The sequence below is a fragment of the Bos indicus x Bos taurus genome, chromosome 4, assembly GCF_003369695.1.
Source record: "Bos indicus x Bos taurus breed Angus x Brahman F1 hybrid chromosome 4, Bos_hybrid_MaternalHap_v2.0, whole genome shotgun sequence".
Lineage (NCBI taxonomy): Eukaryota > Metazoa > Chordata > Mammalia > Artiodactyla > Bovidae > Bos > Bos indicus x Bos taurus.
Genome location: NC_040079.1, coordinates 52627305 through 52654789, shown reverse-complemented (window position 1 = coordinate 52654789; position 27485 = coordinate 52627305). Strand labels below are relative to the sequence as shown.

Below are 27485 nucleotides of genomic sequence, written 5' to 3'. Positions count from 1 at the left end.
GGGAACAAGGAAGGACAAGGAGTGGGGAGATTCCTGAAGTTCATAGGTAATGCATGTCTAAGCCTGTCTACATTTAGTCAGGCATTGACTGCTCTGTCTGTGGATTTTACTGTACTGATTATTGTTCTTAGACTCCTTTGTGCATCCAGTACCCACTTACTGTGTAGAACTTTGTGGGGACACAAAGGAGAGAGAACTGAACTCACTCTGTGGGCCATTAGGGGAGGGCTGGGAAGGACTGGTGACCCAGGATGGCTTCCAAGGAGGGGTCTTTTCACCTCACATTCATACAGACATATATCCTTGTACTTTACCAGCTGCATTTAGCTCAACTCAGGGTCACACTGCGCTTTTAGGTCACACCCTAAAGGGACAAATCCCTTTAGGCTTATGGATACTATTGGGGGTTATTGTAAGAGATACTGAGATGAATACATAAATCTTATCCCACCACAGGGTAATTTTCTATTTTTATTTTCCAAATTGAGTTTGCTTCAGAAGCCAGAGAAAACAAAGAAAAAGTTATCCCTGTGGAGGGTAGTGTTTATTTTTGCATAAAATTTGCAAATTGTATGCATATAACAGCACTGTATATATAATGACTGCGTAAATTGCTTAAACATAGTTTCTTCTCTTGGTACTGTGGGGTTGTGTTTTCTTGACTTTTCATTTCTGCTTTCTCAGCCATGGCCTCTGATTGTTCATCAGGTGGGTGTGTGGTGGGTGTGGAGAAGGCATGTAAGAAATGGTGAGGAATTCCAGGTTCTTCGTGGCTGGGGCTCATAGTAGTTTTCAGGCTGTCACCACTCTGGGAGGCCTCTCCTGGACCCCTTATTTCTTCCTCATTGTACTCTTGGGTGAGGCAAGTAAGGTTCCTAAAGCACAAAATTTAAGGGCTCACTTTCATGGGTGAGCCCCTAAGAATTGATGCTTTTGAACTGTGGTGATGGAAAAGACTCTTGAGAGTCCCTTGGACTGCAAGGAGATCAAATCAGTCAATCGTAAAGGAAATCAGTCCTGAATATTCACTGAAAGGACTGATGCTGAAGCTGAAGCTCAAATACTTTGGCCACCTGATGTGAAGAACTGACTCACTGGAAAAGACCCTGATGCTGGGAAAGACTGAAGGCAGGAGGAGAAGGGGATGGCAGAGGATGAGATGGTTGGATGGCATCACAGACTTGATGGACATGAGTTTGAGTAAGTTCCAGGAGCTGGTGATGGAAAGGGAAGCCTGGCGTGCTGCAGTCCATGGGGTCACAAAGACTTGGACATGACTGAGAGACTGAATTAAACTGAACTCATGGGTGTACACGTGCAAGGCTGGCACTTGACTGTCCTCTAGACTCCTGCTGGAACCCCTCTTGGGGGAACCCAACTGAAAACCAGAGGGCAAGGGAGTCTGGCCCATTGAGGTCTGCCTACCATGTCATGGAGCCAAGTGGAGCCTGGATTTTCAGAAGTGGTCAAGAAAATATCCAAATATCCAGCACAATGATATTGAGGAGTTGGTATAAATTAAGCTTAGAAAGATGACCTATTTTTGACAGGTGGGAAATTTCCTTGTGTTCTTAGAAGTCTCTTAAACTTTATGCCTTTCAGAAACCATACTGTATGGTTTGTGATATCATATCTATCTATATAATATGCAAATGCAGGCATTTATCATGAATAGCAGTTGTATGAGTTTTCAATTGCCATTGTACAAATTTAGTCACTAAAACAACACAGATTTATTATTTCACAGTTCTAGAGATCAGAAGTCCAATACAGGTCTCACTGGCCTAAAGTCAAGTTGTTGGCAGGGCTGCGGTCCTTCTGGAGGCTACAGGGGAGAATCGGTTTCCTTGTCTTTTGCAGTTTCTAGAGCTGCTGGCATTCTTTGAATCGATGGCTCCTTTTCCTGTCTTTACAGCTCGTATTAGTGAGCTGAATACTTTGAACATTGCATCACTTTGGCCAACTCCTTATTCATCACCTTCCCTACTCTTGTATTTTGCCTCTCTCTTCATATAAGGACCCTGGGATAACTTTGGACCCACCTGGATAATCCAGGATATATCTCCCTATTTTAATGTCAGTTGAATAGCAACCTTAGTTCCATCTACAACCTTATTCTTCTTAAGAATTAACATATTCACATGTTCTAGGGATTTGGATGTGTACATCTCTGAAGGCCATTATTCTGTGCAAAATGGATACTTGAAAAATTTACCTGGATTAGTGATTCACAATATGTTCTTTTATTTTATTGTACTTAAGAATGATCTTCAAATTCCCCAGAGATTCTGACTCATAAACTAGGAGAGGCTAGCAAGTTGTAGGATTAGCAGGTGGACCATGCTTCAGAAATCATTGTTTCAGCCTACAGGCTACTATCCTGGATTCAGTGTTCCTGACCCCAAAGTGACTCACACTTCTTTTGCCAGAAAGAAACAGCCAGAGCAGGCAAACCCCGATGGAGGTGGTTCTGTTATCCCATGCACTTACCTAGGATGAAGGCTAGAATGGGGGACTGAGGAGGTGAGTGCAGCTTTTGGGGTCAGCTCTCCTAATCCTGCCACTGCCGGGTCTCCAAATCCAATGCCCTCTGTCTCTCCACCCTCACCCTAGTCCTGCCAAACCTGATTCCTTACTCTCTCTTCCGCTTTGGTGGCTGGTTATGATGCCAGTGAACTCCTCATTGATTTCTGCATGATGTCTTTTTTTTTTTTTGGTAATGATCCAGATTTGTGAAAACAGGGACATGATCAAACAAAAACAAAACGAAGACTCAGTCTTTTCCTCTTTAGGTTGCCTCTAAGCAGGTGGACAGCTTTATCAAGGAGGCTGGTGATGCTCTGGGACTGTAAAGCTGGTCAGGGAAAAGGGCTTAGGGTTTATACTCACTCCTAGTTGCCGGACTGAAACCCCTTGCAGTAAAATAACTGGACTGTTGGGGCCCCCCTTTAGTTAAAGAAGACCTGCCTATGCACCCCCAGATTATGTTCTCTGGGGGCCCAGAATTGTAGCCCTAAACAGATTCTAAGATGATCCCAGAAGACTTGAAACTGAGGCCACTGCAGCATGAAAGATGCTTAAGAACATGGTGTTCTATTGGAAGTGATAGACTGAGAGAGAGAGGCACAGAGATGAAAAGACGGTTCTGTTGACAGGTTATCACCACATGGCAGCTGGGATAGATAGTTCCAAGACCTCCTCCAGGGGAGCCCACACACACAGCCAGGTCTCCAAGGCCCCAAAGCAACCTTTCCTGCCGAGGCAGTCAGGCTATAAATTATGGACCAGGCCATTTTGGGTGAAGGAGATAAAGCATGCGACAAGGAGAAGCAGTGGTCACTGAGATGGGAGAGAGTTCCTTTCATTTGGCAGAAATAATAGTTTGTTGCCTGTCACAGGGGAACAGCTGATGTGATCATCAGGAGAGAAATGACCCCTTACGAAAATTGAAGGTAGAGAAAATAAGAGACCCAGGAAGGATGGCACACTTGTAATAGCCCCTGGGTAATTTTTTGGACTGCTGTTTCTCAAATTAATTGTGTTTCCTGTTATTTCTGAGTCTCCCCTCTTATTATATACAAATCAATGAATAATGGGTTCCAGAACTTGAAATTGGTGTGCAGTGGGGGGACACGATAAAAATGAGAAATGAACAGTCATTTTTCATAGAATAAAAAGTACAATGAAACCAATAAAGATGTAACAATTATAATAGCTGCTCTTAATTGAACATTGACTATGTGCTAATAAATACTGTGCATTTTTCTTTAATCCTTACGAAAACCATATGAGGAAGGAATTACTATCTTCATTTTACAGTTGGAAGAGAATTGCAGAGATTAGATAATTAGCTCCAAGTTTCCCAACTAGAATTGGGCAGAATTAGATTTTAAAAGAAAATCTCTGTTGGAGAAATATTTGCTATTGATCATTCCAGGTTGATTGTGAGAAAACAAATCATGGAGGGCAATAAATTACAATTGTTAAAAGTATGGCTCTTGAGTCAGGTTTGGATAAAACCTTGGCTCCACTCCTTATGCCAAATGTGACCTTAGGCACGTTCTTAACTTCTCTGAGCATTGGTTTCCTTATTTTAAAATGAGGCTCAAAACACCTGCTGAACAATGGTTTTGAGAAAATGAGATAATATGATAAAGTCTCAGAATGGTGTTTGATATCTAATAAGTAGAGTTGCTATTATTATTTCATTATCAGTATCATCACTGTCATTACTAGTTTTTCCTAGTATTAACACAAATACTCTACAGAACAAAACCAGACATAATTTGGGAGGTTTAAGAAGGCGGGAGATAAGGAGCAATTCCAAATTGGAAGGAGCCGGATGCCAGCCAAGAATGTGGATTAATTGTTACTGGGAAAGGAAATTGCAAAGTGAAATTGGGATTTTTCATGTTTAAGAAGGTAAAAAATCATATATTATTTTTTGAAATTAGCATCCTTTTCATTAGAAAAAGTATTCAGCATTTAAGTTTTTCTTATAGATATAGGAGTAATTTGTGGGATGCATTTATCTAAAACCTGTAGATTATTTAACTGCCATAGAGTCAACATCTGAGATGTTTAGAGTTGGGTCTAAGCCCCTGTGGGCTGCCCCAGTGGCTCAGCAATGAAGACTCCACCTGCACTGTAGGAAAGGCAGGACACATGGGTTCAATCCCTGGGTTGGGAAGGTCCCCTGGAGTAGGAAATGGAAATCCACTCCAGTATTTTTGTCTGGAGAATCCCGTGGACAGAGGCCTATAGTCCATGGGATTGCAAAGAGTCAGACATGAATTAGTGGCTGAACGCACATACACGCTAAGCACCCTTTACTCAGGTCCCTACCTCGTTCCTCAGGCCAAGGAGAATAACTGGGGTTCCTGGAATCTGACTGTCTGGTGATGGAGAAAGGTCAGTATCATATTGAGGAGTCAGCAAGGCTGGGATAGGGTGAGGCATGGGAGGTGCCTGCAGGCAACATTTGAGATGCTCCCTCCCTCTCAGGGTCCTGCAGGTGCTGACCCTGCTTACCCAGACGCCAGGAAAAGCACAAGTGTGGGGGATTAGGTGAACACGGTCCACGCATCCACATTGCAGTGCAGAGGCAATGAGCCACTCTGATGCTTGTGGCCAAAGCAAAAGGCATTCTCTCTGGGAGCAGGAGAGCAGGTCCCCAAGGGTCCCTGGAAGCCAGCAGACAGCCGACCCTGGGAGTGCAGAGACAGGGCCTTCGCACACACTCAGTTCACTTCCTCCTCTGGATGTTTAGACTGCTTCAGTAACAGAGTGGCACAGAGCAGTAGCTGCCAAATGCAACTGCGCATCAGACATAACTTGGGAGCTTTACAAATACGACAGATCCTCCAGCTCAGAATGTGACGCCTCCCAGCAGAGATCTGATTTGTTTGGTCTGGAGAGGGCCCAGGGTCAGTGTTTCTAACAAGTTCCACAGTGATTCCAGTGCAGCTAGTCAGTTCACTTGAATTTGGAAAGAGAGAACTAAAGGTCAGGGTACTTTCTCTAGTGTAATCTCCAGACATATTTTCTCATACTCCCTGTGCTCAAATGATATCTTACCAACTTAACAAGTATTGAATTTTCAGGGAACACAATATTTAGCTTTGTCAGTAGAGGGTGCTGCAGGGACATTGCAGGAGGAAGTTGACTTCTCTTCTTGGTCCCTTGTTCTGCGTTTTGCTTTCTCTTGGCCCTGCTGCCCAGTCCGTCAGCAGTGTATGTGGAGGGACATTCAGTGGTGCTCTGCCTTAGCTGGGCACCCAGACCACGAAGACCCTCAGCAAGTTTATAGACTGGACTCCATCCCAGTGACCACCTGTCTGTGGCCCTCACAGACAGGTCTCACCAGTGAGCGGGCTTCCTACAGCCTAGGCTTTCTACCTTCTCTGGCACCCTCCCATCAGCCTGGACCACCTGCCTCCCAGAAGGTCACTTCCGGCAGCCTTCCTGGCAGGACACCATGCACTTCTGGTTGTCCGTGCCCTTCAAGCAAGCAGCCTCCCAGCATCCTGAGTTCCTCTGCATTCCTGGCCCCTGCCAGCCACAGCCTGCTGTCGTGCAGGCCTTTCCGACTTGTCCAGGGGTTGTTGGGCTCCTTTGCCTGGGCACCTCAGTGAATTTCTCAGCCCCTCGATGGGCTGGAACCATGGCTTCTCCAACAAGATCTGGACCGTGGCCTTGGGAAGGGCCACACCCCACCTTATGAGATGGTCCCTCAGCCCAGATACCCTTTAGAGTTCTCTTTACATATTTATGGTTCTCTTTACATATTTATCCTTCCATTATAATGAATATCCATTTACATTAAAATATGGACACAGGAAGCCTACCCAACACGCTGGCATTTGGCCAACACAAAGGAAGTGGCTCAGTGGGGAAGAAGACCCTCTGGTATTATATCCCCACACTTGTCCTGGGCTGGATGAACATGGCTAATGGAGGCGGGAGCAAACACTAGGACTTGTAACGGTATTGAAGGTCAGTGTTTTCAAGTTAAAAAAAAATATTTGAAAAACAGAAAAATTTAAGAGTTAAAATTTACTATGTGGTTACGGAGAAGTTGTCAGGATCCACAGCAGCTGGTCTTTCTGTCTCAATCTTATTCTGCTAAGACCAGTGAATTACTCATTTATGCTTCATTGCAGATCAGCTTGCTTTGCTTCTACAGGCATTTAATAGAAGATGGCTACCCTACAGTTTCCTAGTTTATCTGTCCTTGGACCATGCAGTAAACAGAGATTAACTAGCACTTCTCCTGGGGGCAGAGTGTGATTGGCCCAGTTTGGGTCAGGTTTTCTTTCTTGGTCCTATGAGCTAAGACTGAAGGTGCTGGGTCATGTGGTAATTAACATGGCTAATGGGCTGCTTCCATTGGTGAATGGACTTAGAGAAGGGGATGTGATTTGGACAAATCTCTTAAAATATGTCTACCACTGATGGCTACAAATACACCGATAATACAGTAAAGATGTGGAGGTCACAGACATTTGTCTTCTTTAAACATTCACTGTTTATCTTCTCTTGGCTATGTACTGGTAGCATCAGGGATCTGGGAAAATAGAAGGTAGGTGAGTGAGACAAATCAAAAAGAAAGTAGCTAAAAATGATAAATTATGGATCATCCCATCCATAGGTATGCTCAGGCTCTGCAGAAACCTTGATATGCCTCATTGCCTTTGAGAAATGAAATTTTAATTGGAAAAACAAGTAAACTTTTTCAGCTGTTTTTTTCTGTGCATCAAGAAAGGAAAGTCTGTCCTTTTCTCCAACACCCTTCCCCCATTCTTCTAACATCCAGCGTTTTGGAAGAAGGCATGAACAGAGAAGCCAGAACTTTCTCACGAAGAAATAATAGCCAGGTAGAAAGGTTAGGAAGGAGAAAGGTAAAGAAGTTTCTAGTGGGGTGTGAGTTGACTTAAATGAATGAGACAATTCAAAGCTTGATGAGAGTCAGTGGGAACTTGGAAGTGATATGAGGAGGTTTCAGAACGGAAAAAAAGTTTTAAAAAGTTAATTGTCCATATGATGGTACAGCGACAACTATCGTAGTATAGGAAGTTTTTAGAGAGTGTTCAGAATGAACCACTGTGAGTAAAATTGCCCTGAAAAGTACTGAATGTCTTAAGTAAGTTGTTTTACGTGTTGGGAATATGTGTGTATAATTAAAATGTTATTAAGTATCTAGTTAACAGTTCTAGTCACAAAACCAATTGCTTTAAATAAAAAACCTCTGCCTTCATTACTATCATTAGTGTTGCAGCTGAAATATCAGCTGAACTGGGACCTGAGTGGCAAAATGGGAGTCCATTCAAACATACTTGGGGGAATTTTGAAGACAGTTACATGGGGTACTAATGATTTCAATTACAACAGAACACATTACTTAAACCAAGCAAATGATCAGCCTCTGCATATAGAAGTGTGAAGGGAGCCTTAATTAATTTACTAATCGCACTTCCTATTTTAAGCGGTACCATTGGTTTGGGTCTATAGTGGTTAGGTTGCTGTTTTCTCTTACAGAATGTGGTGTTCCTTTGTGGGGCTGGAGAAAGGGAGTGCCTAGAGTATGTCCCCAGGTCTTGGCATTGGCAGATTGCTCCAATACTTATTGGGTACCTAAGATTCCCTAGGGTTACTCCAATAAGTCCTCTGTCTACAATATATAGTACTGAAATCTGCAAGTGTTTACTGCATCCCCAGCCCCAATGTATGAATGTACTGCTTCAATAATTTGTAAGGTTAGAAGGTTATCTACCACGTGATGTAGAGGAGGGCCCGGGAGGATGGAATGAAAGATGGGTATGGTTTGATGGGAAACAGGGGGAAAAGGAAGACTCGAAGTATAAGAGGATGCTACTCATGTGGGAAGCAGTAGGGCAGGAGGGTTTCATTTTATTAGTGTTTCCATATAGAGTCCTCTATGCTCACTTTGAGAGTTGGACTGGGAAGAAAGCTGAGCGCCAAAGAATTGATGCTTTTGAACTGTGGTGTTGGAGAAGACTCTTGAGAGTTCCTTGGACTGCAAGGAGATCCAGTCAGTCCATCCTAAAGGAGATCAGTCCTGGGTGTTCATTGGAAGGACTGATGTTGAAGCTGCAACACCGATACTTTGGCCACCTGATGTGAAGACCTGACTCACTTGAAAAGACCCTGATGCTGGGAAAGACTGAGGGCAGGAGGAGAAGGGGACGACAGAGGATGAGATGGTTAGATGGCATCACCGACTCGATGAACATGGGTTTGGGTGGACTCCGGGAGTTGGTGATGGACAGAGGGGCCTGGCGTGCTGCGATTCATGGGGTTGCAAAGAGTCGGACACAATTGAGCGACTGAACTGAACTGAACTGAACTGATGCTCACTTAGAAGCAAGGAGGAAGAAGCTGGGTGTTTTTGAAGAATCTCTTTATGTACAGAATGTTAAATAAATGAGTTTTAATACTTCAAATGACAATCTGTTAAGACCTAGGGTATTTTTTTCACCATCATAGTGAATGAATAATGGAATGCACTAATGTGAGAGATTGTGAAATTTTCTTCAGTAGAGATCTAAAAATTAATTGCTAAACTACCTCCTGGGCTCTTCCTTAAAGAGTGTCCAAGTTCATGAATTGGCCACCAGGGGTCACCAGAAGAATTGAAAGGGCTTCTGAGGCAAAGCCATAATTTCCTGTTCAGGAAGAAGAGGGCAATTTGTAATTCTATTGTTAAAGAGACTTCTCACTTAAATATTTAGGATTCTTTTGTCCCTTCTTTTATATTTAAAATTTCCTTGTCCCTTATTTTTGATCGTCAGTTCTTGCTGCACTACTCTGACCTATATGTCATTGGTAGATATTTTTCTTTTTAATTAAATATATAAATGCTTTTTTGTAAGGTATTATTCACATTTCAAATATTAGCCCATCACCAAAGGCTGCCTTTAAGTATTCAGTCTAACATCTTCCTGTTGTTCTTTTATATTACCCATTTCTTTAATTACTTATTTATTACCTGTCTTCCCACTTTACCAGAAAAGTAGCCAGAGCTAACACTTAAGTAGATACTCTAGGCACTGTTCAAGTGCTGGGCATATATTAACTCTGAATCTGCACAACAGTCCTGTACAATAGACATTATTATTAAGTTCAAGCTTATTATTATGTTCAAGCTTATTATTATGTTCAAGCTTATATTATTATTATGTTCTGCTTATGTTCAAGCAGAAGACAATGAGACACAGAGAAGTTAAGTAACTTGCCCAAGGTCACACAGCTATATAATAGCATAATTAGAACTCAGACCCTGACAGTCTAGTGCCACAGTCCATGTTCTTCAGTAACTATCCTTCCTGTCCATGAGTGGGAGCTGGCCTGCATCCCCAGCCCTAGAATAATGCCTGTTGATGTTCTATGTTAAATGAATTAATACTTCATGGCAAATTCAGGGTGTCAGACTATTCAGCCAGATGATGATACATACTGATATATGAAGAGATTTCCACAGCATGCTGTTAAGTGAATGCAGCAAATATAGAGTATTATATATTACTGTTTTTGTTCAGTTGCTAAGTCATGTAAGACTAGTTTGGGGGGGGGGGAAGGTACTTATGTACATAACATAAGTAACATCTATGAGATATGTGCATATGTACATGTGAGGAGGTGGGGAAGGGTATAGAGAAAAATCTGAAAGACTAAATACTCCAGTGATCATCTGTAGGGAATAGGATTGGTGGGGCAAGAGGGATTTTTTATACCCTCTTTGAAAAAAAAGTAAGAATAAGTATTTTTTTTATGATATGAAAAACTTTAAGTAAAATTTTTTAAATTTTTGACAAAAATAAACACACTCTCTAGTTTCATACATTCTTTATAGTTTCAGAATAATAAGTACTTTAAAAGTCCTTCATTTCCTAAATCTATAAATGAAGTAAAACAGTTGCTTCTTTCTTCATTCGAGTCTGAGTTTTGCAATTTTATTCAGGGTGTCTTCATTTACTTTTCAGTTCAGTTCAGTTCAGTCACTCAATCGTGTCCGACTCTGCGACCCCATGAACTGCAGCACGCCAGGCCTCCCTGTCCATCACCAACTCCTGGAGTTCACTCAAGAGGAGAGTGAAAAAGTTGGCTTAAAGCTCAACATTCAGAAAACTAAGATCATTTACTTTTATTCTTTCCTAAATGGGGGTAGGGGGTGGGAGAAGGGCTTCATTCCCACAATTGAGAGCTAAATATATCACCTAAGGAGTTAGACTGCCAGGGTCTGAATTCTAATTATGCTATTTTATAGCTGTGTGACCTTGGGCAAGTTACTTCTCTGTGTCTCAGTGTCTTCTTGAACATAATAATAATAATAATGTCTATGGCATACCTTTATGCCATTATTACTGACATAATTACTGTGTATGTCATGATGTGATGTCATGCATGTGTGTGTGCGTGTTCAGTCACTTCAGTCGTGTTTGACTGTTTGCAACCTCATGGACTGTAGCCCACCAGGCTCCTCTGTCCATAGGATTCTCCAGGCAAGAATACTGGAGTGGGTTGCCATGCCCTCCTGCAAGGGATCTTCCTGACCCAGGGATTGAACCCACTTCTCTGACATCTCCTGCACTGCAGGTGGATTTTTTACCACTGAGCCGCCTGGGAAGCCTTGTGATGTCATATCATAGTAAAAAAGTCTGAAAGCTGTGGGGTACCTGACTCTTGGACTTTTTGCATTGAACACATGAACCTTTCTTTTCTAGCATCTGATTTTTGCCTTTCATTCCAGATAAGGGCAATATTTACTTCACAGTTTGGTTGGCACATCAGAGTAAGACGATGTTTGTGTGGAATTTTCTTTTTTAAAAAAATGAGCTTCTTCAAAGATTGTTGAGCTCATTCACCTCCTTCAGGAAAGTAAATTTGAGGAGCAGGGTCAGCTGAGGTTGGAGGTGTGTATGCAGATCTCTTATTATTTAAGCATTCCAAGAATGCAGTGTCCTGTGCTTCAAAGTTGCATAATAAAGATGTTTGGCACCGAGGTACCAGACTTGACTTTGTAGTGTGGCCTCTCAGGATCAGACTATTTTTCTGAGAGCCTGGAGCTCCCATCACTGTGCCAGGTCACAGGAAGAGACATGAAAAGCAGGGAAGGGTGGAGTGGAGAGCAGAGGGCCCAGGGCATCCGAGAGGGCAAAACTCTCCATCCCCCTCACAGCTTCTCAGCCCTGCCTGCACATTTAACCACCTGGGAGCTTTTAAAACAAACAGATGCCTGTCTCACTCCAGACCAGTTGAATTGGAATCTTTGGGATTTGAGCCTAAGCAGTAGTTTTTTTTAAAAAAAAAAACAGCTTTCCATGCTTTTTTTTTTTTTTAATGAGTAGTCAAGATTGAGAACCACTGGCTCGCGTGTAGCTCTTCAGGGCTTCTAGAAACGCATGCATATTAGGAAGGAAGTGGGGGACTGGAGGCCCACAGGAATGGGTGGACTCATAGTATTTTACACACTGGAGGCTGGAACCACTTCCGTGTAGATTCCATCCTCTCTGCACTCCTTGTACTCTCCTGCTGCTGAGTGAATACAAGCTGAAGGTGGTCCTGGGGAGTGGTATTAAGTAGCAAATTAGAGGATCAGAAGTCGTGTTTTGTGACCCCCATGGACTGTAGCCCACCAGGCTCCTCTGTCCATGGTATTCTCCAGGTAAGAATACTGGAGTGGGTTGCCATTCCCTTCTCCAGAGGATCTTCCTGACCCAGGGATGGAGCCAGGGCCTCCTGCACTGCAGGCAGATTCTTTACCATCTGAGCTACTAGCTAATCCCATAGAGGACTGGAGGGGAAATTAAAAAAAAAAAAAATCGCTTATTCAAACAAAACACACGGATGGGGCCAGGCAGGCTAGGGCAGAGCTAGTTACATTTATTCAGCACAGCAGAGTTGACAATATCATTTCGTGATACATCTTCTCATCAGGGTCCTCAGGCAAGCCTGTGAGGTGGGCATTATCGCCTTCTGATGGATGAGGAAGCAGAGGGCTGGAAGAATCTGAGGGCAAGATCACACAGTAGAACCAGCACTTGTCTGGCTACCTGTTCCTGGGCCACACTGCTCTCCCACAGTGGTTTTACAAGGCTGGCTTTGATTTTAATTTGTTTTTGCTTCAGCTTATAAGTTTCTGCTTCTCTTGAATTCTCTGTGGACATTTTCAACACTTTAGTCAAGAGAACTAACTAGTGAAAAAATGACCAGGTAAGATGGCCAAAGGAGCAAAGAATAGCAAACAATCCACTTTTCTTATTCTCCCATTAATAAATGGTTTACATGAAAACTGTCTTATAAATTCCTGGTATTTCTTTCTTACAACAATAGCTAACATTTAAGAACATGTACTATATGCCACTTACTAGGTGTTATGAAAATTAATGTATTTAGTCCTCCCAGCCACCACGTGGCATACGTACCATGATTGATCCCCATTTCATAGGTGGGGAAACTGAGGTCCAAGGAGCTTAGCCAACGTACCTAAAGTCACCCAGCTGCTGCTGCTGCTGCTGCTGCTAAGTCGATTCAGTCGTGTCCGACTCTGTGCGACCCCATAGACGGCAGCCCACCAGGCTCTGCCGTCCCTGGGATTCTCCAGGCAAGAACACTGGAGTGGGTTGCCATTGCCTTCTCCATTGTGTGAAAGTGAAAAGTGAAAGTGAAGTCGCTCAGTCGCGTCCGACTTGTAGCGACCCCATGGACTGCAGCCTTCCAGGCTCCTCCATCCATGGGATTTTCTAGGCAAGAGTACTGGAGTGGCTTGCCATTGCCTTCTCCGAGAAGTCACCCAGCTAGTGGATAGTAAAGCCCAGATGGGAATCCAGTTTGAGACAAGAACTCACAGACTTTATCTGTTACACTCTGCTGACTCTTAGAACTACAGCCCTGCTGACCCGAGTTCCCAGTTTGCCTCTGGGCTCCTACCTTTTCTACCTGTTTCCTTACTGATCATTTGTGCTTAATGTCCTTTTATCATGCGTTAGGTTTTGCTGCAAGGGCTTGGTAAATGTTATCTCATTTAATGCCTTAACACTGGAGACTGGGTCCCAGGTGGCCCCTCCGAGGGAGGCTCCTCTCCAGCCCATGACTGTTCTGACCATCCCTGCTCCCTTGGCCTCTTCCCAAAGCTCCCAAAGACTCTGTAGATTTTGAAATTTCTCTGTCCCCGCTCTCCTCATGGTTAGAACCCTGCAAGCTCAGCTCTTCTTCCAGGTTCTTGGCTGCGGGTCACAGATCCCCCTCTCCTTGAGTTTCTCTTGCCTTCTGCCTACCGCCTTCTCACATCATCCAGGTAGATGCGCCACTCCACTCCAACTTTCTCATGCAAAAGTGATGTGTCTCTGTGTGACTGGGCTAAGGAAGGAGTTGCAGGATTTCATTCTGGGCCAAAGCAGTAGGATCCTTTCTGGCCAAACATGACTGATCACATATCAAATGAGCCATGACATCACATGAGGGCTCACAGTCACATCATGCCTTGGCCTTGTGGAGACCAAGTGAGCCTTCTTTCAGACTGCTCCCGAGGATTCATGTAGGGCCAGGCCATCTATACTCACTGCTCTCCCACTCGGTTCTTCTTTGGCTTGAAGACTTCTCTATCATTTTCTTCCATCTACAGCATCATTTCCTGGCTCTCCTTGTGGCTGAATCCTTCTTGGCTCCCAAGTCTCAGCTGTGCTCTCAGGATCTCACTGAGAACTTCCCTGATTGTGTGTCCAAAGGAAGTACCTCTTTGTCAGCCCTCACTCACTGTCTTGATATCACCCTTATTTCCTCTTCTTGATGGCTTAGATAGTAAAGAATCTGCCTGCAATGCAGGAGAACTGGGTTCGATCTGTGGGTCAGGAAGATCCCCTGGCAAAGGGAATGGCAGCCTGCTCCAGTATTCTCGTTTGGAGAATTCCATGGACAGAGGAGCCTGGGAGGCTATAATCCATGCAGTCACAAAGAGTGGAAACACAACTGAGTGACTAATACTAACACTATTTCATCTCCACACTCTTAATCATTATGTTTATTCACTTACTTACTGTCTGTATTTTTCATGAAATGTAAGCTTCAGGAGGGCAAGGAGTTGTCTTTTTCACTCACTGCTCTGCCAGGATCTTCTCTTAGCATAGTGCCAACCCCTACAAGGTGCTGAGTGAAAGAAGTAAAGACACCTCTGTCACTGAGGGTGGTGGTGGTGACCACTGCCAGTAACTCTTTTCCAGCATTCCACCCTGCCAGTGGCCTTTCCTTATTTACATTGGCCATATCTCTTAAATAAATCTGCGCCTTCTCTGGGGTTTTGTTGCTATCATTTGCATGGACTATATGACTCAGGTCCTGCCTGCTGCTTCTCAGTTCATCGAGTTGAATGAAGTTAGTGAACACCTTCTCTGTAAATAAAATTAGAAAGTCAGTTTGGACTCTCAGTGAAGGGAGCTGATTGTCACTGAGGAGGGTGGATTCTTTGTTATGACTCTTTGGGAATATTTGGTCAAATGGAAGAGTCCCCAGAAGGCTTAAAGAGCTTAAATGTATGTATACTGTGCTGTGCTAAGTCGACTCTTTGCAACCCCATAAACTGTAGCTTGTCAGGCTATGTCCATGGGGATTCCTTAGACAAGAATACTGGAGTGGGTTGCCATTTCCTTTTCCAGGGGATCTTCCCAACCCATGGATTGAACCCAGGTCTCCCACATTGCAGGCGGATTCTTTACTGCTTGAGACACCAGGGAAGCCCTAAATATATATATAAAACTATGCCCTAGGCCATACGGCCTAGGGCTTCCCGGGTGGCTCAGTGGTAAAGAATCTGCCTGCCAAGCCAGGAAATACAAGAGATGAAGACTTGATGCCTGGGTCAGGAAGATTCCCTGGAGAAGAAAATGGCAACCCACTCCATTATTCTTGCCTGGAGAATCCCCATCGACAGAAGAACCTGGCAGCCTACAGTCCATAGGGTCGGAAAGAGTTAGACACGACTTAGTGACTAAACCACCACCACCACCACTAGGCAGGATGCTGGGTATCAGTTCAGTTCAGTTCAGTCGCTCAGTTGTGTCTGACTCTGTGCGACCCAGTGAACCACAGCACACCAGGCCTCCGTGTCCATCACCAACTCCTGGAGTTTACCCAAAGTCATGTCCATTGAGGCGGTGATGCCATCCAACCATCTCATCCTCTGTCGTCCCCTTCTCCTCCTGCCCTCAGTCTTTTCCAGCATCAGGGTCTTTTCAAGTGAGTCAGGTCTTCACATCAGGTGGCCAAAGTATTGGAGTTTCAGCTTTAATATCAGTCCTTCCAATGAACACCCAGGACTGATCTCCTTTAGGATGGACTGGTTGGATCTCCTTGCAGTCCAAGGGACTCTCAAGAGTGCTCTCCAACACCACAGTTAAAAAGCATGAATTCTTCAGCACTCAGCTTTCTTTATAATTCAACTCTAACATCCATACATGACTACTGGAAAAACCATAGCCTTGACTAGACGGACCTTTGTTGACAAAGTAATGTCTCTGTTTTTTCATATGCTGTCTAGGTTGGTCATAACTTTCCTTCCAAGGAGTAAGTGTCTTTTAATTTCATGGCTGCAGTCACCATCTGCAGTGATTTTGGAGCCCCCAAAAATAAAGTCACTGTTTCCCCATGTAATTGCCATGAATTGATGGGGCGGGATGCCATAATCTTAGTTTTCTGAATGTTGAGCTTTAAGCCAACCTTTTCACTCTCCTCTTTCACTTTCACCAAGAGGCCCTTTAGTTCTTTTTCACTTTCTGCCATAAGGGTGGTGTCATCTGCATATCTGAGGTTATTGATATTTCTCCCGGCAATCTTGATTCCAGCTTGTGCTTCTTCCAGCCCAACGTTTCTCATGATGTACTCTGCATTAAGTTAAATAAGCAGGGTGACAGTATACAGCCTTGCTGTATTCCTTTTCTATTTGGAACCAGTCTGTTTTCCATGTCCAGTTCTAACTGTTGCTTCCTGACCTGCATACAGGTTTCTCAAGAGGCAGGTCAGGTGCTCTGGTATTCCCATCTCTTTCAGAATTTTCCATAGTTTGTTGTGATCCACACAGTCAAAGGCTTTAGCATACTCAATAAAGCAGAAATAGGTGTTTTTCTGGAACTCTCTTCCTTTTTTGGTGATCTAGCGGATGTTGGCAATTTGATTGCTGGTTCCTCTGCCTTTTCTAAAACTAGCTTGTACATCTGAAAGTTCACAGTTCATGTATTGTTGAAGCCTGGCTTGGAAAATTTTGAGCATTACTTTACTAGCATGTGAGATGAGTGCAATTGTGTGGTAGTTTGAGCATTCTTTCGCATTGCCTTTCTTTGGGATTGGAATGAAAACTGACCTTTTCCAGTCCTGTGGGCACTATCGAGTTTTCCAAATTTGCTGACATATTGAGTGCAGAACATTCACAGCATCATCTTTCAGAATTTGAAATAGCTCAACTGGAATTCCATCACCTCCACTAGCTTTGTTCGTAGTGATGTTTCCTAAGGGGCACTTGACTTCACGTTCCAGGATGTCTGGCTCTAGGTGAGTGATCACACCATCGTGATTATCTTGGTCATGAAGATCTTTTTTGTACAGTTCTTCTGGGTATTCTTGCCACCTCTTCTTAATATCTTTTGCTCTGTTAGGTCCATACCATTTATATTCTTTATTGAGCCCATTTTTGCATGAAATGTTCCCTTGGTATCTCTAATTTTCTTGAAGAGATCTCTAGTCGTTCCCATTCTATTGTTTCTCTCAGTTTCTTTGCATTGATTGCCTAAGAATGCCTTCTTATCTCTCCTTGCTATTCTTTGGAATTCTGCATTCAAATGGGTATATCTTTCCTTCTCTCCTTTGCTTTTCACTTCTCTTCTTTTCACAGCTATTTGTAAGGCCTCCTCAGACAGCCATTTTGCTTTTTTGCATTTCTTTTTCTTGGGGATGGTCTTAATCCCTGTCTCCTGTACAATGTCACGAACCTCCGTCCATAGTTCATCAGGCACTCTATCAGATCTAGTCCCTTAAATCTATTTCTCACTTCCACTGTATAATCATAAGGGATTTGATTTAGGTCATACCTGAATGGTCTAGTGGTTTTCCCTACTTTCTTCAATTTCAGTCTGAATTTGGCAATAAGGAGTTCATGGTCTAAGCCACAGTCAGCTCCTGGTCTTGTTTTTGCTGACTGTATAGAACTTCTCCATTTTGGCTGCAAAGAATATAATCAATTTGATTTCGGTGTTGACCATCTGGTGATGTCCATGTGTAGAGTCTTCTCTTGTGTTGTTGGAAGAGAGTGTTTGCTATGACCAGTGCGTTCTCTTGGCAAAACTCTATTAACCTTTGCCCTGCTTCATTCTGTACTCCAAGGCCAGATTTGCCTGTTATTCCAGGTGTTTCTTGACTTCCTACTTTTGCATTCCAGTCCCCTATAATGAAAAGGACATCTTTTTTGGGTGTTAGTTCTAAAAGGTCTTGTAGGTCTTCACAGAACCATTTAGTTTTAGCTTCTTCAGTGTTACTGGTCGGGGCATAGACTTGGATTACTGTGATATTGAATGGTTTGCCTTGGAAATGAACAGAGATCATTCTGTCGTTTTTGAGATTGCATCCAAGTACTGCATTTCTGACTCTTTTGTTGACTGTGATGACTACTCCATTTCTTTTAAGGGATTCTTGCCCACAGTAGTAGATATAATGGTCATATGAGTTAAATTCACCCATTCCAGTTCATTTTAGTTCTCTGATTCCTAAAAGAGTAACAGTCGATGTTCACTCTTGCCATCTCCTGTTTGACCACTTCCAATTTGCCTTGATTCATGGACCTGACATTCCAGGTTCCTATGCAATATTGCTCTTTACAGCATTGGACCTTGCTTCTATCACGAGTCACATCCACAACTGGGTGTTGTGTTTGCTTTGGCTCCATCCCTTCATTCTTTCTGGAGTTATTTCTCCACTGATCTCCAGTAGCATATTGGGCACCTATTGACCCGAGGAGTTCCCCTTTCAGTATCCTATCATTTTGCCTCTTCATACTGTTCATGGGGTTCTCAAGGCAAGAATACTGAAGTGGTTTGCCATTCCCTTCTCCAGTGGACCACATTCTGTCAGACCTCTCCACCATGACCCGCCCGTCTTGGGTGGCCCCACACGGCATGGCTTAGTTTCATTGAGTTAGACAAGGCTGTGGTCCATGTGATCAGATTGGCTAGTTGTCTGTAATTGTGGTTTCAGTCTGTCTGCCCTCTGATACCCTCTCTCAGCGCCTACCATCTTACTTGGTTTTCTCTTATCTTGGACGTGGGGTATCTCTTCACGGCTGCTCCAGCAAAGCGCAGCTGCTGCTCCTGACCTTGGACATGGGGTAGCTCTTCATGGCTGCCACTCCTGAGGATATACAAAGGCAAATCTTTGATCATTCCTGGGTATTCTGGCTATTGGCGAGAAAAGACTTAACTGCATAAGATAGATACCAGCATATGAAATAAATATTAATTCTAAACAAGAAATGCCAGTGCTTTACTTCTGTAGAGCGTGGTCATGGGGAAGGTTTGATGAGACTTAGTCAAGGCTGTGAAAGACAGAGGATTTAGGTGAGTTTGCTTGGGTATTTTCTGAAGCCTTAGCACTCTGTGTATTCACTGGGTTCTTTGTCCTTTCTAGATAGAGCCACAGAATGCGCCAGTCGTCCTTTGGCTGCAAGGTGGGCCAGGAGGCTCATCCATGTTTGGTCTCTTTGTGGAACATGGACCTTACATTGTCAGCAAAAACATGACTTGTAAGTATTGCTTGGACTCTGGTTTCCCATGGAGAGTTCTTCATTTGAACCTTATATCTGCTTTAGAAATAACTTAGTGTGAACAGTGAACCTCTAGAAATAGCTTTATAGTTTCAGATTATGAAAACGTAATTTTCTGGCAGTGTCTGTCCAGGAAGGAGGAGCCAACAGGGTGAGTGTCCTGACTGGGCTGCTTTCTGCCTTGAAGTTTGGGTGAAATGTTCCACACTTTGTTCTGCTAGTCTACTGCTGACTCAAGCAATCCAGACTTATGAAAACAGTTGGCATTTATTACTGTCTGGGCAAGACCTTTTGTGTGGGACCAGTGGGTGGAATTATATCCCTAATTATTCATACAAACTGAATGGCGTACAGTTCAGCCACACAAATGATCAGATATCTTAGAAGCAAGGTGCTGAGGGCTGAGGGCCATAGGAAGGAATGGAGAAGGAGCTACATCCAGCTCTAACCCAGGTTTATCTCCACCTCAGTTTTAGCGGAGGGGAGATTGTTTACTTTCCCCAGGTCAGAATTTGGAGTGTGAACCAGTTTGTGACTTGGTATACTTCTGTACACAATTCTGTCGAAGTTGTGGATCTCTTCAGTGTTGGATGGGAGGGAAGATTCTGGAGAATCAGAGGTTAAAGAGAATTTACTCAATTGGACAGATAGGTTTATTGCATCTGTGGGTGATGGGTGTTTCTGCATGAGGCAGTTGCATGGGGTTTTGTTTCCAACATTCATCTTAGGTGTAGAAACTCTCTGGTTCTGGGAAAAGTAAAGGAGAGGAGGGGAGGAGGAAAAACAGCTGGTGTCTGTACCTGCTGCAGGACAGTGACGCAGGGTCAGAGGGACGCAGGGTCAGAGGGACACCAAGAGTTCCCCAAACTGGAGGGGACAGGTGGGAGTGTTGGGCTCCAAACCAGAGCTAGATGTTAGGTGGAATGTTTTATTAAGGGCTCAGTCTCAAGCCTCTTCTCTGCTTTACTAGTGTTTGCCAGAGACTTCCCTTGGACCATTACGTTTTCCATGCTCTACGTTGATAATCCTGTGAGTACCTGGGGTCTTGTGAAATGGCAGTGTTGGCCTCTCTAGTCTTTTTTTCTTTCATTAAGTACATTTGTTAAATAGAAAAACACCAGATTTTTTTCTTTTTAAAATAAAATTGTTTATTTTCTTTTTAAAGTAATTTTTAAAAATTTTATTGGGCTGCTCCAGGTCTTAGTTATTGCCTAAATGAGATCTTAGTTGCCACGTGCGGTATCTAGTTCCCTGACCAGGGTTCCCACCTGGTTTCCCTGCATTGGGACCACTAAGTCTTAACCCTTGGAGCATCAAGGAAGCCCCTATAATTGTCTATTTAAAAAACACATTTGATTCAATTTGTCCCGTTCTCTCCTTCAGCATTGAAACACATACATTGCCATATATAAAATAGATAGCTAACTAATGGAAGTTGCTGCATAACACAAGGAGCTCAGCCTGGTGCTCTGTGACCACCTAGAGGGGTGAGACAAGATACAGGATGAGGGGGAGGTCCGGGGGGGGACATATGTATACCTATGGCTGATTCATAGTGTTGTATGGCAGAAGCCAACACAATAAAGCAATTATCCTCCAATTAAACATTTTTTTAAATTGAGATTTAATTTTTCTAATATGTACCATTATATCCAAGTTTGGGAATTTTCCTTGCTGCTTTCTCTCCTTCCCTCATTTCTGGTCTTATGAAATGTTCTCTTCACTGAGTTATACCATCCAGGAAGGGATGACTTTCTCTCTACTGATAATATGGGTTTCTCTATAACTTGGGTTTTTTTGTAGCGGGGGAACACCTAATCTTTCAAATACAGCTCTGATATAAAAAGTCAAAACTAGCCCCTTTCACTTATCACAGTGAGCTGAATGCCTCATCTCAGGGAGAGCAAAAGGTAGAATTCTCCTTGGGACATTTTTATGAAATCAAATCAAATAAACTACAATATAGGAGAGTAACTTTAGGGTCAACTCCTGCAGATTGGGAGTATCTGTCCTCTAATCTAACTTCTTTCACTTCCCATACGGTTCAAAGAGAAAACAGAAAAATAGGAAGGAAAAAATCCAACATTCTTGCTCCCCCCTCACCTCCGTCATGTTTTGTCAGCCATCTTCTTTCCTAGTCTAGAATTCCATGTTTACATTAAAGTCTAATTAAATGTTCTGTTCCCTTGGCTGTTTGGAAAAAAACAAAAAATCAAAAATATTTACAACTGATGTATATGGTGGGGGTGCATTCCTTGTACATATTGTTGACCCAAAATAAGTAGTAGCTTTTTCTATTGATTTACTCAGTTGTCTATGAACTTCCAGGAATAAGGAACTATTAGTTTAAAGTTAAACTTTATTTTAAAACCCCTTATCTGCTGAAGGTGAAAGGGTTTAGTGGCCATATTTATCACAAGTAAAGAAATGGGGAAAAAAACTGCACACACACACACAGCTAGCTTTTATCTTCAGCCAATAGAGTTCCTTCTTAGCAGGACAGAGCAGTGCACCTTCCAGGTTTCAGAGAGGAGGCAACTTTGACTCTTTTGCTACTGTAGCAGAGGCCAGGAAAGGTGAGTTTCTCATCCTTAAATAATCATCTGGCAGGGTCCCCACTGCAGGATCAAAGAAGAGCTTTGCACTGCCAGTTTATTTGGGCTCAGCAGAGGGAAGGGGGACATGGTGACATGCAGCATCCTTCTGTGAGCATGGATGAGTGCGCATGGGTGATGTCAAAAAGCTGAGGCCAAAGGCATGACCTTGGGAATAATGTTGATTTCCTTCCCATGTGGTGTCTCTCAGCAAGATGTGCATTTCTCTCTGTTTATACCTGCTTATTTATTTCACCTTCAGGTGGGCACAGGTTTCAGTTTTACTGACCACGTCCACGGATATGCGATAGATGAGGATGACGTGGCTCGAAACTTATACAGGTAAAAGGCCCTGGCTTTCTTTTGGCCATCTTCAAACCAAATGATTTTCTATTTCAATATGAAAATTCCTCCAGTAGTAGAAGTATTATTGATTGGTCATCATAGTCTAGTTCCTGAAGATCTTTTAAGAATACTTCTACATGAGGAGTGTGCACACACACGCACACACACGGCCTGTTTTCCATTTTGTTATGTTATAATTGATAACTGTGAAGTGGCCAGCAGAGAAAGTAGCAGGAAGAACTGACATCTTAAGGTGTAATTTTGTAAAAATATCCTTTGAAAAACAATAGAAACAGCAGAATTATTCAACCAAATATACTTTCCCAACCTTTCAACTAGCTGCCTGAGAGGTTTCTGCTTGCTTCCAACATTATTTGTATATTGAACTTTGGATTTGTCAAGAAACAACATCTCAGATGTTTGTTTTTTTCTTTCCCAGGAGTCCTCCTTTTGTGGCCATCACAAAATGCAGTTTTTCATTCCTGTGTTTCTCCTTCATGCCTTTTCCAAGCGGAAAGCTCAGCTTGCTAGCTAGTCTCTTACTTTTCCTTTCATATTACAAATTTATTCTTTTACACAAAAAATTAAGGAAAACGTGAAGTTGTAAACCTGATCAAACAGTATACATATAATATCTTCCTTTCTCTTTTCTTACATTCATTATAGCTATTTTTAGTACATTTTCTTAAAGTGACCTTTCTTATTTGGTCATTTTTTTTCCCCCCAGTCTGTAAATTATTACTAGAGCCCAGGTCCTGGATTCTTTCCAATCACTAGGGTCCCCCCACCCCCTGCCCTACACATTGTAATAATTTGCTGAAAGAATCCTAGTGGCCAAAAAGAGTTAACCAGCTCCTCTATGCTGCCCCCCTACTTTCACCAAACACCTGGCCTGCTAATTGGTGAGCAAACCCAACCAATCCCCAAAGTGAAAGTGAATCTAATAGGAGTCAGTGTTTTTTTTGATCTCTGACAAAAGCTTTCCCTTTTATTCTTCTTTCTTCCCTAGGCGATGGCTGGCGGGAGGGGGGGTGGTGGGGGTAGGGGAGAGGAAAGAACTTTCGGCCTCTCTCCCAGAGATGTTTCTTCTCTGCTGCTCCAGAAAATGACATGGCTGGTGTCTGTCTTGCACACTTTTGTTCGCCACATGTCCCGTTATTTTAACACGGTCATTCAGTCTCCAGGTGAGCTGACTAGGATCCACACTTCTGCTTCCAGATCCTGTGGGTCCTTAGCCAGATCTTGGCAGGGGTCCCTCCGCTGCCACCAGCTCAAACACCTCCTTTTCCCCGCCACAAACATAATCCTGATGGCAGTCCTAACAAGTTAACTCAAGGGCCATGTCTTCCTCATTTAGTACTGAACTGTGAGCTCTCATTTTTCAGGTCGGAAACATACATCCCCCATACCCTCCTCCTCTAACCCTCTTTTGGCTTAACTCCAAACAACCTCAGTTGTTTAATTAGCAAACACCCTGAGGGCAGAGGGTCTGTATGAAAGAAATACATCAGACCCTCTTAAGCCAGAGCCTTGCACCCCTGCCCTTCCTCTTCTGGCTCTCCAGCCCCTCCCCCAAAGATGGTCACAGCTTCCAGTTGACCCTCCTAGTGGATATTTACTGCTGACATGTGGTTCGTCTCCTCTTGCAAGACATGTAAAGAGAACCTATTTCAAAGCATCCATTGTTTATAGCTGTTTTAGTTCTTTTTGCTTCAGGCTCTTAGAACTGGAAAATAGCTAATCAAGGGTAGCGCAGAAAACTGATTTCAGCTGTTTCCTTTATGGTTTATACTATTTGTTTCCCTTTGTGACTGCACTCTTCTCCCCAGCTGTCCAGATGGGTGTTTGGAATAAGAAGGTCGCTTTGAAACCTATCAACAGGCTACTACAGGTTTAAAGGGTAGAACTTTCTTTTTCTTCCTTTGAAAACCATCTTTCTTTTTTTCTGAAAATCCCACTCCATTTCACTATTAATAGTGCACAGCTGAGAGTAGATTCCTAAAAAGACATTTGACATTTACATTTAGGCTGCTTTTCTTTGTTGGAAATGAAACTTTTTCCGCAAACAAGATGTTTAGACTTTTTTTTTTTTTTTTTTTTTGCTGTGGTAGTCTCTCAGTCCTGTCTGACTCTGCGACCCAACGGACTGTAGCCACCAGGCTCCTCTGTCCATGGAATTCTCCATACAAGAATACTGGAGTGAGTAGCCATTCCCTTCTCCAGGGGAATCTTACCAACCCAGGGAGTGAACTCGTGTCTCCTGCATTGCAAGAAGATTCTTTACCATCCGAGCCACCAGGGAAGCCCATTGCTAAACAAAACTTCATAACAATGTGACTATGAAACAGTTTTATATATTAAATTGAGAACAGTATTGAATGAAGGGTGCAGGTGAGATCATGGCCCAGCCACACTAGATGTGGAATGAATGAATGCTGAGGATAGCTCCCATCTGATGCAAGAGAACAAAACCACTGGGATCCTTGTCGCTATGCTTCTTTCAGCCAGACTATCAGTGACTAAAGGTATACCTTGTCTGGCTTTTGTTGGTATGGAGCTTTTGCTGAGATTATTTTCACCTCAGTTCTCCTGAATGTCTTGTATTTCTATGACCCTGACTCCACTAGAGCAGACCAGAGTCTAGAGCTGTCCTTGGATCTGTAATGTGTTATCATTTACATCCACCTCCTCTGCCCTGAGCCCATCTTCTCTTTAAAAAAACTATCTGAGGGGTGGTTTCTCCTGATCATTCACCCTTGCCTTCTGTGTTTCATCCCGTTGTCTCTTAATGTACCTTTCTGCCACTGAGTAGCCTTTGACTAAAATTCTATTTATTTGACAAGGCCTTGACACGATGCCAGCAAGGTTCCAAGTGGAAAGACATGGAAGAGACATATGCTTTGTGAGTCATATAGCTCTTGTGCCTGAATAAATGCATGGAGTACACACGCGTGCACACACTCGTATGCTGTGTATTGGGATGATCAAAAATTCGTTCAGGTTTTTCCATAACATCTTACAGACAAACCCAAATGAACTTTTTGGCTAACCTGATATTATATGCTTTAGCAGTTGTACTTATAAAGTTTGCAGTTTAATGTGAGGATAATTCTAGATTTTATTTTTGAACAACCCTTTACCATGTAATGGTCTAATCCTTGATGAAAACTCAGTTCAGTGAACAAATGGCATATGTACCTCCAACTTACCAAATTTACCTTTTTCATTTTTCATTCCCATTTAAGAAATACCTACTAAGGCATTGCTATGATTAGCCAAGTTTTTGTTCAGATCCTACTGTGAAATTAAAATTCCGTGATAACTTCCTCAATTGGGACCTTGCCTTGGAAACTTCAACTAGAGAATCCTGTTTTTGCCAGCTAGAAGTAACCTGGGAGATTATCTCCTTCAACTAAGATTACCGGATAAAATACAGAATGCCAGTTAAATTTGAATTTCAGGTAAACAGTGAATAATTTTTTAATCTAAGTATGTCCTATGCAATATTTGAGACAGACTTAGACTAAAATATTATTTGTTGTTTATCTGAAATTCAAATTTAGTTAGACATCTGGTGTTTTATTTGCTAAATCTGGCAACCTCAACAACTCTCCAACAAATTCTTTAAGGAAATAAGTTTTAAGCTAAAGCACAAGGCTTAATTGAGATTTACTATATTAAATTGTCTATTGCCATTCCAACTAGCAGGAAGAGAGAAAGAGAAGTAATTTTTAGCCTGAAGGTTAAAGAGGCAAGCGTGGAGAATAAACTCCTATTTTTATCTCAGCTCTGAAGGCAGCGTATTGCCAGCACAAACATGGAGGCTATGTAATGCGCTTTCCAGATTTAGTTGCTACAAAGATTTCAGTTACTATAAATAATAAGTAAATACACTGAAACTCTACAGTAGAGTTTAATGTTGGCTTGTTTTTTTTTAAGATTATTTTTATGTGGACCATTTTTAAAGTCTTTATGAATTTGTAACAATATTGCTTCTGTTTTATGTTTTGGTTTTTTGGCTGTAAGGCATGTGGGATCGTAGGTCCCTGACCAGGGATCGAACCCTCACCCCTTGCATTGGAAAGCGAAGTCCTAACCTCTGGACAACTAGAGAGGTTCCAATGCTGGGTTCTTAATGGAGCCTTTGAAAATTAAGTTATTGCTGGGATTGTGGTGATTGTAATGACCCAATTTTGCCTCTGTGTAACCCTTGAACTTTCTGCTCCCGGTTTTGCAGGGCCTTCTTGTCTTTTATCTTCACTGGCTAGTTCACAGCTTTTAGTCTCTCAGCAGGAAACGAACAAAAACCCTGCCCAGCTTCTCAGGCATTGCAATCTAGGTCAAGACATTCATAAGGCTTCGGAGTTTCACAAGTTTTTGTCTCCTTTATGAAAGATTCTGTTCAAGTAGAGAATCGTTCAATAACCACCCTTTTCTTGCTTGTTATGAAATAATTTCTTGAGTCTGTTTAAATCTATTTCAGCATACCAAAGTGGCTGTTGGCAATCTTTAGTAAATGTGGATATTTTGAGCCCAGAGGCCACTTTGCGTTTACTTCCATATCTGTGGGCATTTGGTGATTTTCCTTTAGGCTATAGTCATTTTAGGGGGCTTCCCAGGTGGCTTAGCAGTAAAGAATCCACCTGCGATTGTAGGAGACACAAGAGACATGGGTTCAATCCCTGGGTCAGGAAGATCCCCTGGAGTAGGAAATGGAAACCAACTCCAGTATTCTTGCCTGGAAAACTTCATGGACAGAGGAGGCTGACAGGCTACAGTCCATAGGGCTTCAAAGAGTCAAACACACTTGAGTGACTGAACAGATACACACCTAGTCAGTTTACAGTTTTTCTGTTCTTTGGTTATTTAAACACTGAAATTCTAGGGGCCACATTAGAATATAGAAATGTTCAGTGTTCCCCACAGAGAGAGGCTGGTAAGCAACTGAGGTTCCCATTACCTCACCACAAACTGAGGTTAGTGGGACTATAATGTTTGTAGAACTAACTCCACAAATTGCTAAATGATAGGTGAAAGCCTGTGGCACTTTGCTCAAGGGTCCCCTCAACAGGCAAGTGATTCAAGTTGGTAACCCAGGGATTTAGAAACCTTTCCAGAGTATTGATGTTCACTTGTATGAACTTCTGAGTATCACAGAGCAAGCCTACAAGTATTTTTCTAACCATCCACAGAGTATGGAGTGTCATACAGTCATGAGACTTTGAAAA

General features: G+C 42.7%; 1 protein-coding gene across 2 annotated transcripts in view; it reads left to right on the top strand.

Moving 5' to 3' along the window:
• CPVL (carboxypeptidase, vitellogenic like) overlaps positions 1 to 27485 on the top strand; it is a 127747-nt gene that overhangs the window by 30065 nt on the left and 70197 nt on the right. For both annotated transcript variants that reach the window (XM_027539417.1, XM_027539418.1), the window contains 3 exons: positions 19183 to 19297; positions 20289 to 20347; positions 22175 to 22254. In XM_027539417.1, the coding sequence (XP_027395218.1) occupies positions 19183 to 19297; positions 20289 to 20347; positions 22175 to 22254 (254 nt within the window). The remainder of the gene's footprint in view (positions 1 to 19182; positions 19298 to 20288; positions 20348 to 22174; positions 22255 to 27485) is intronic.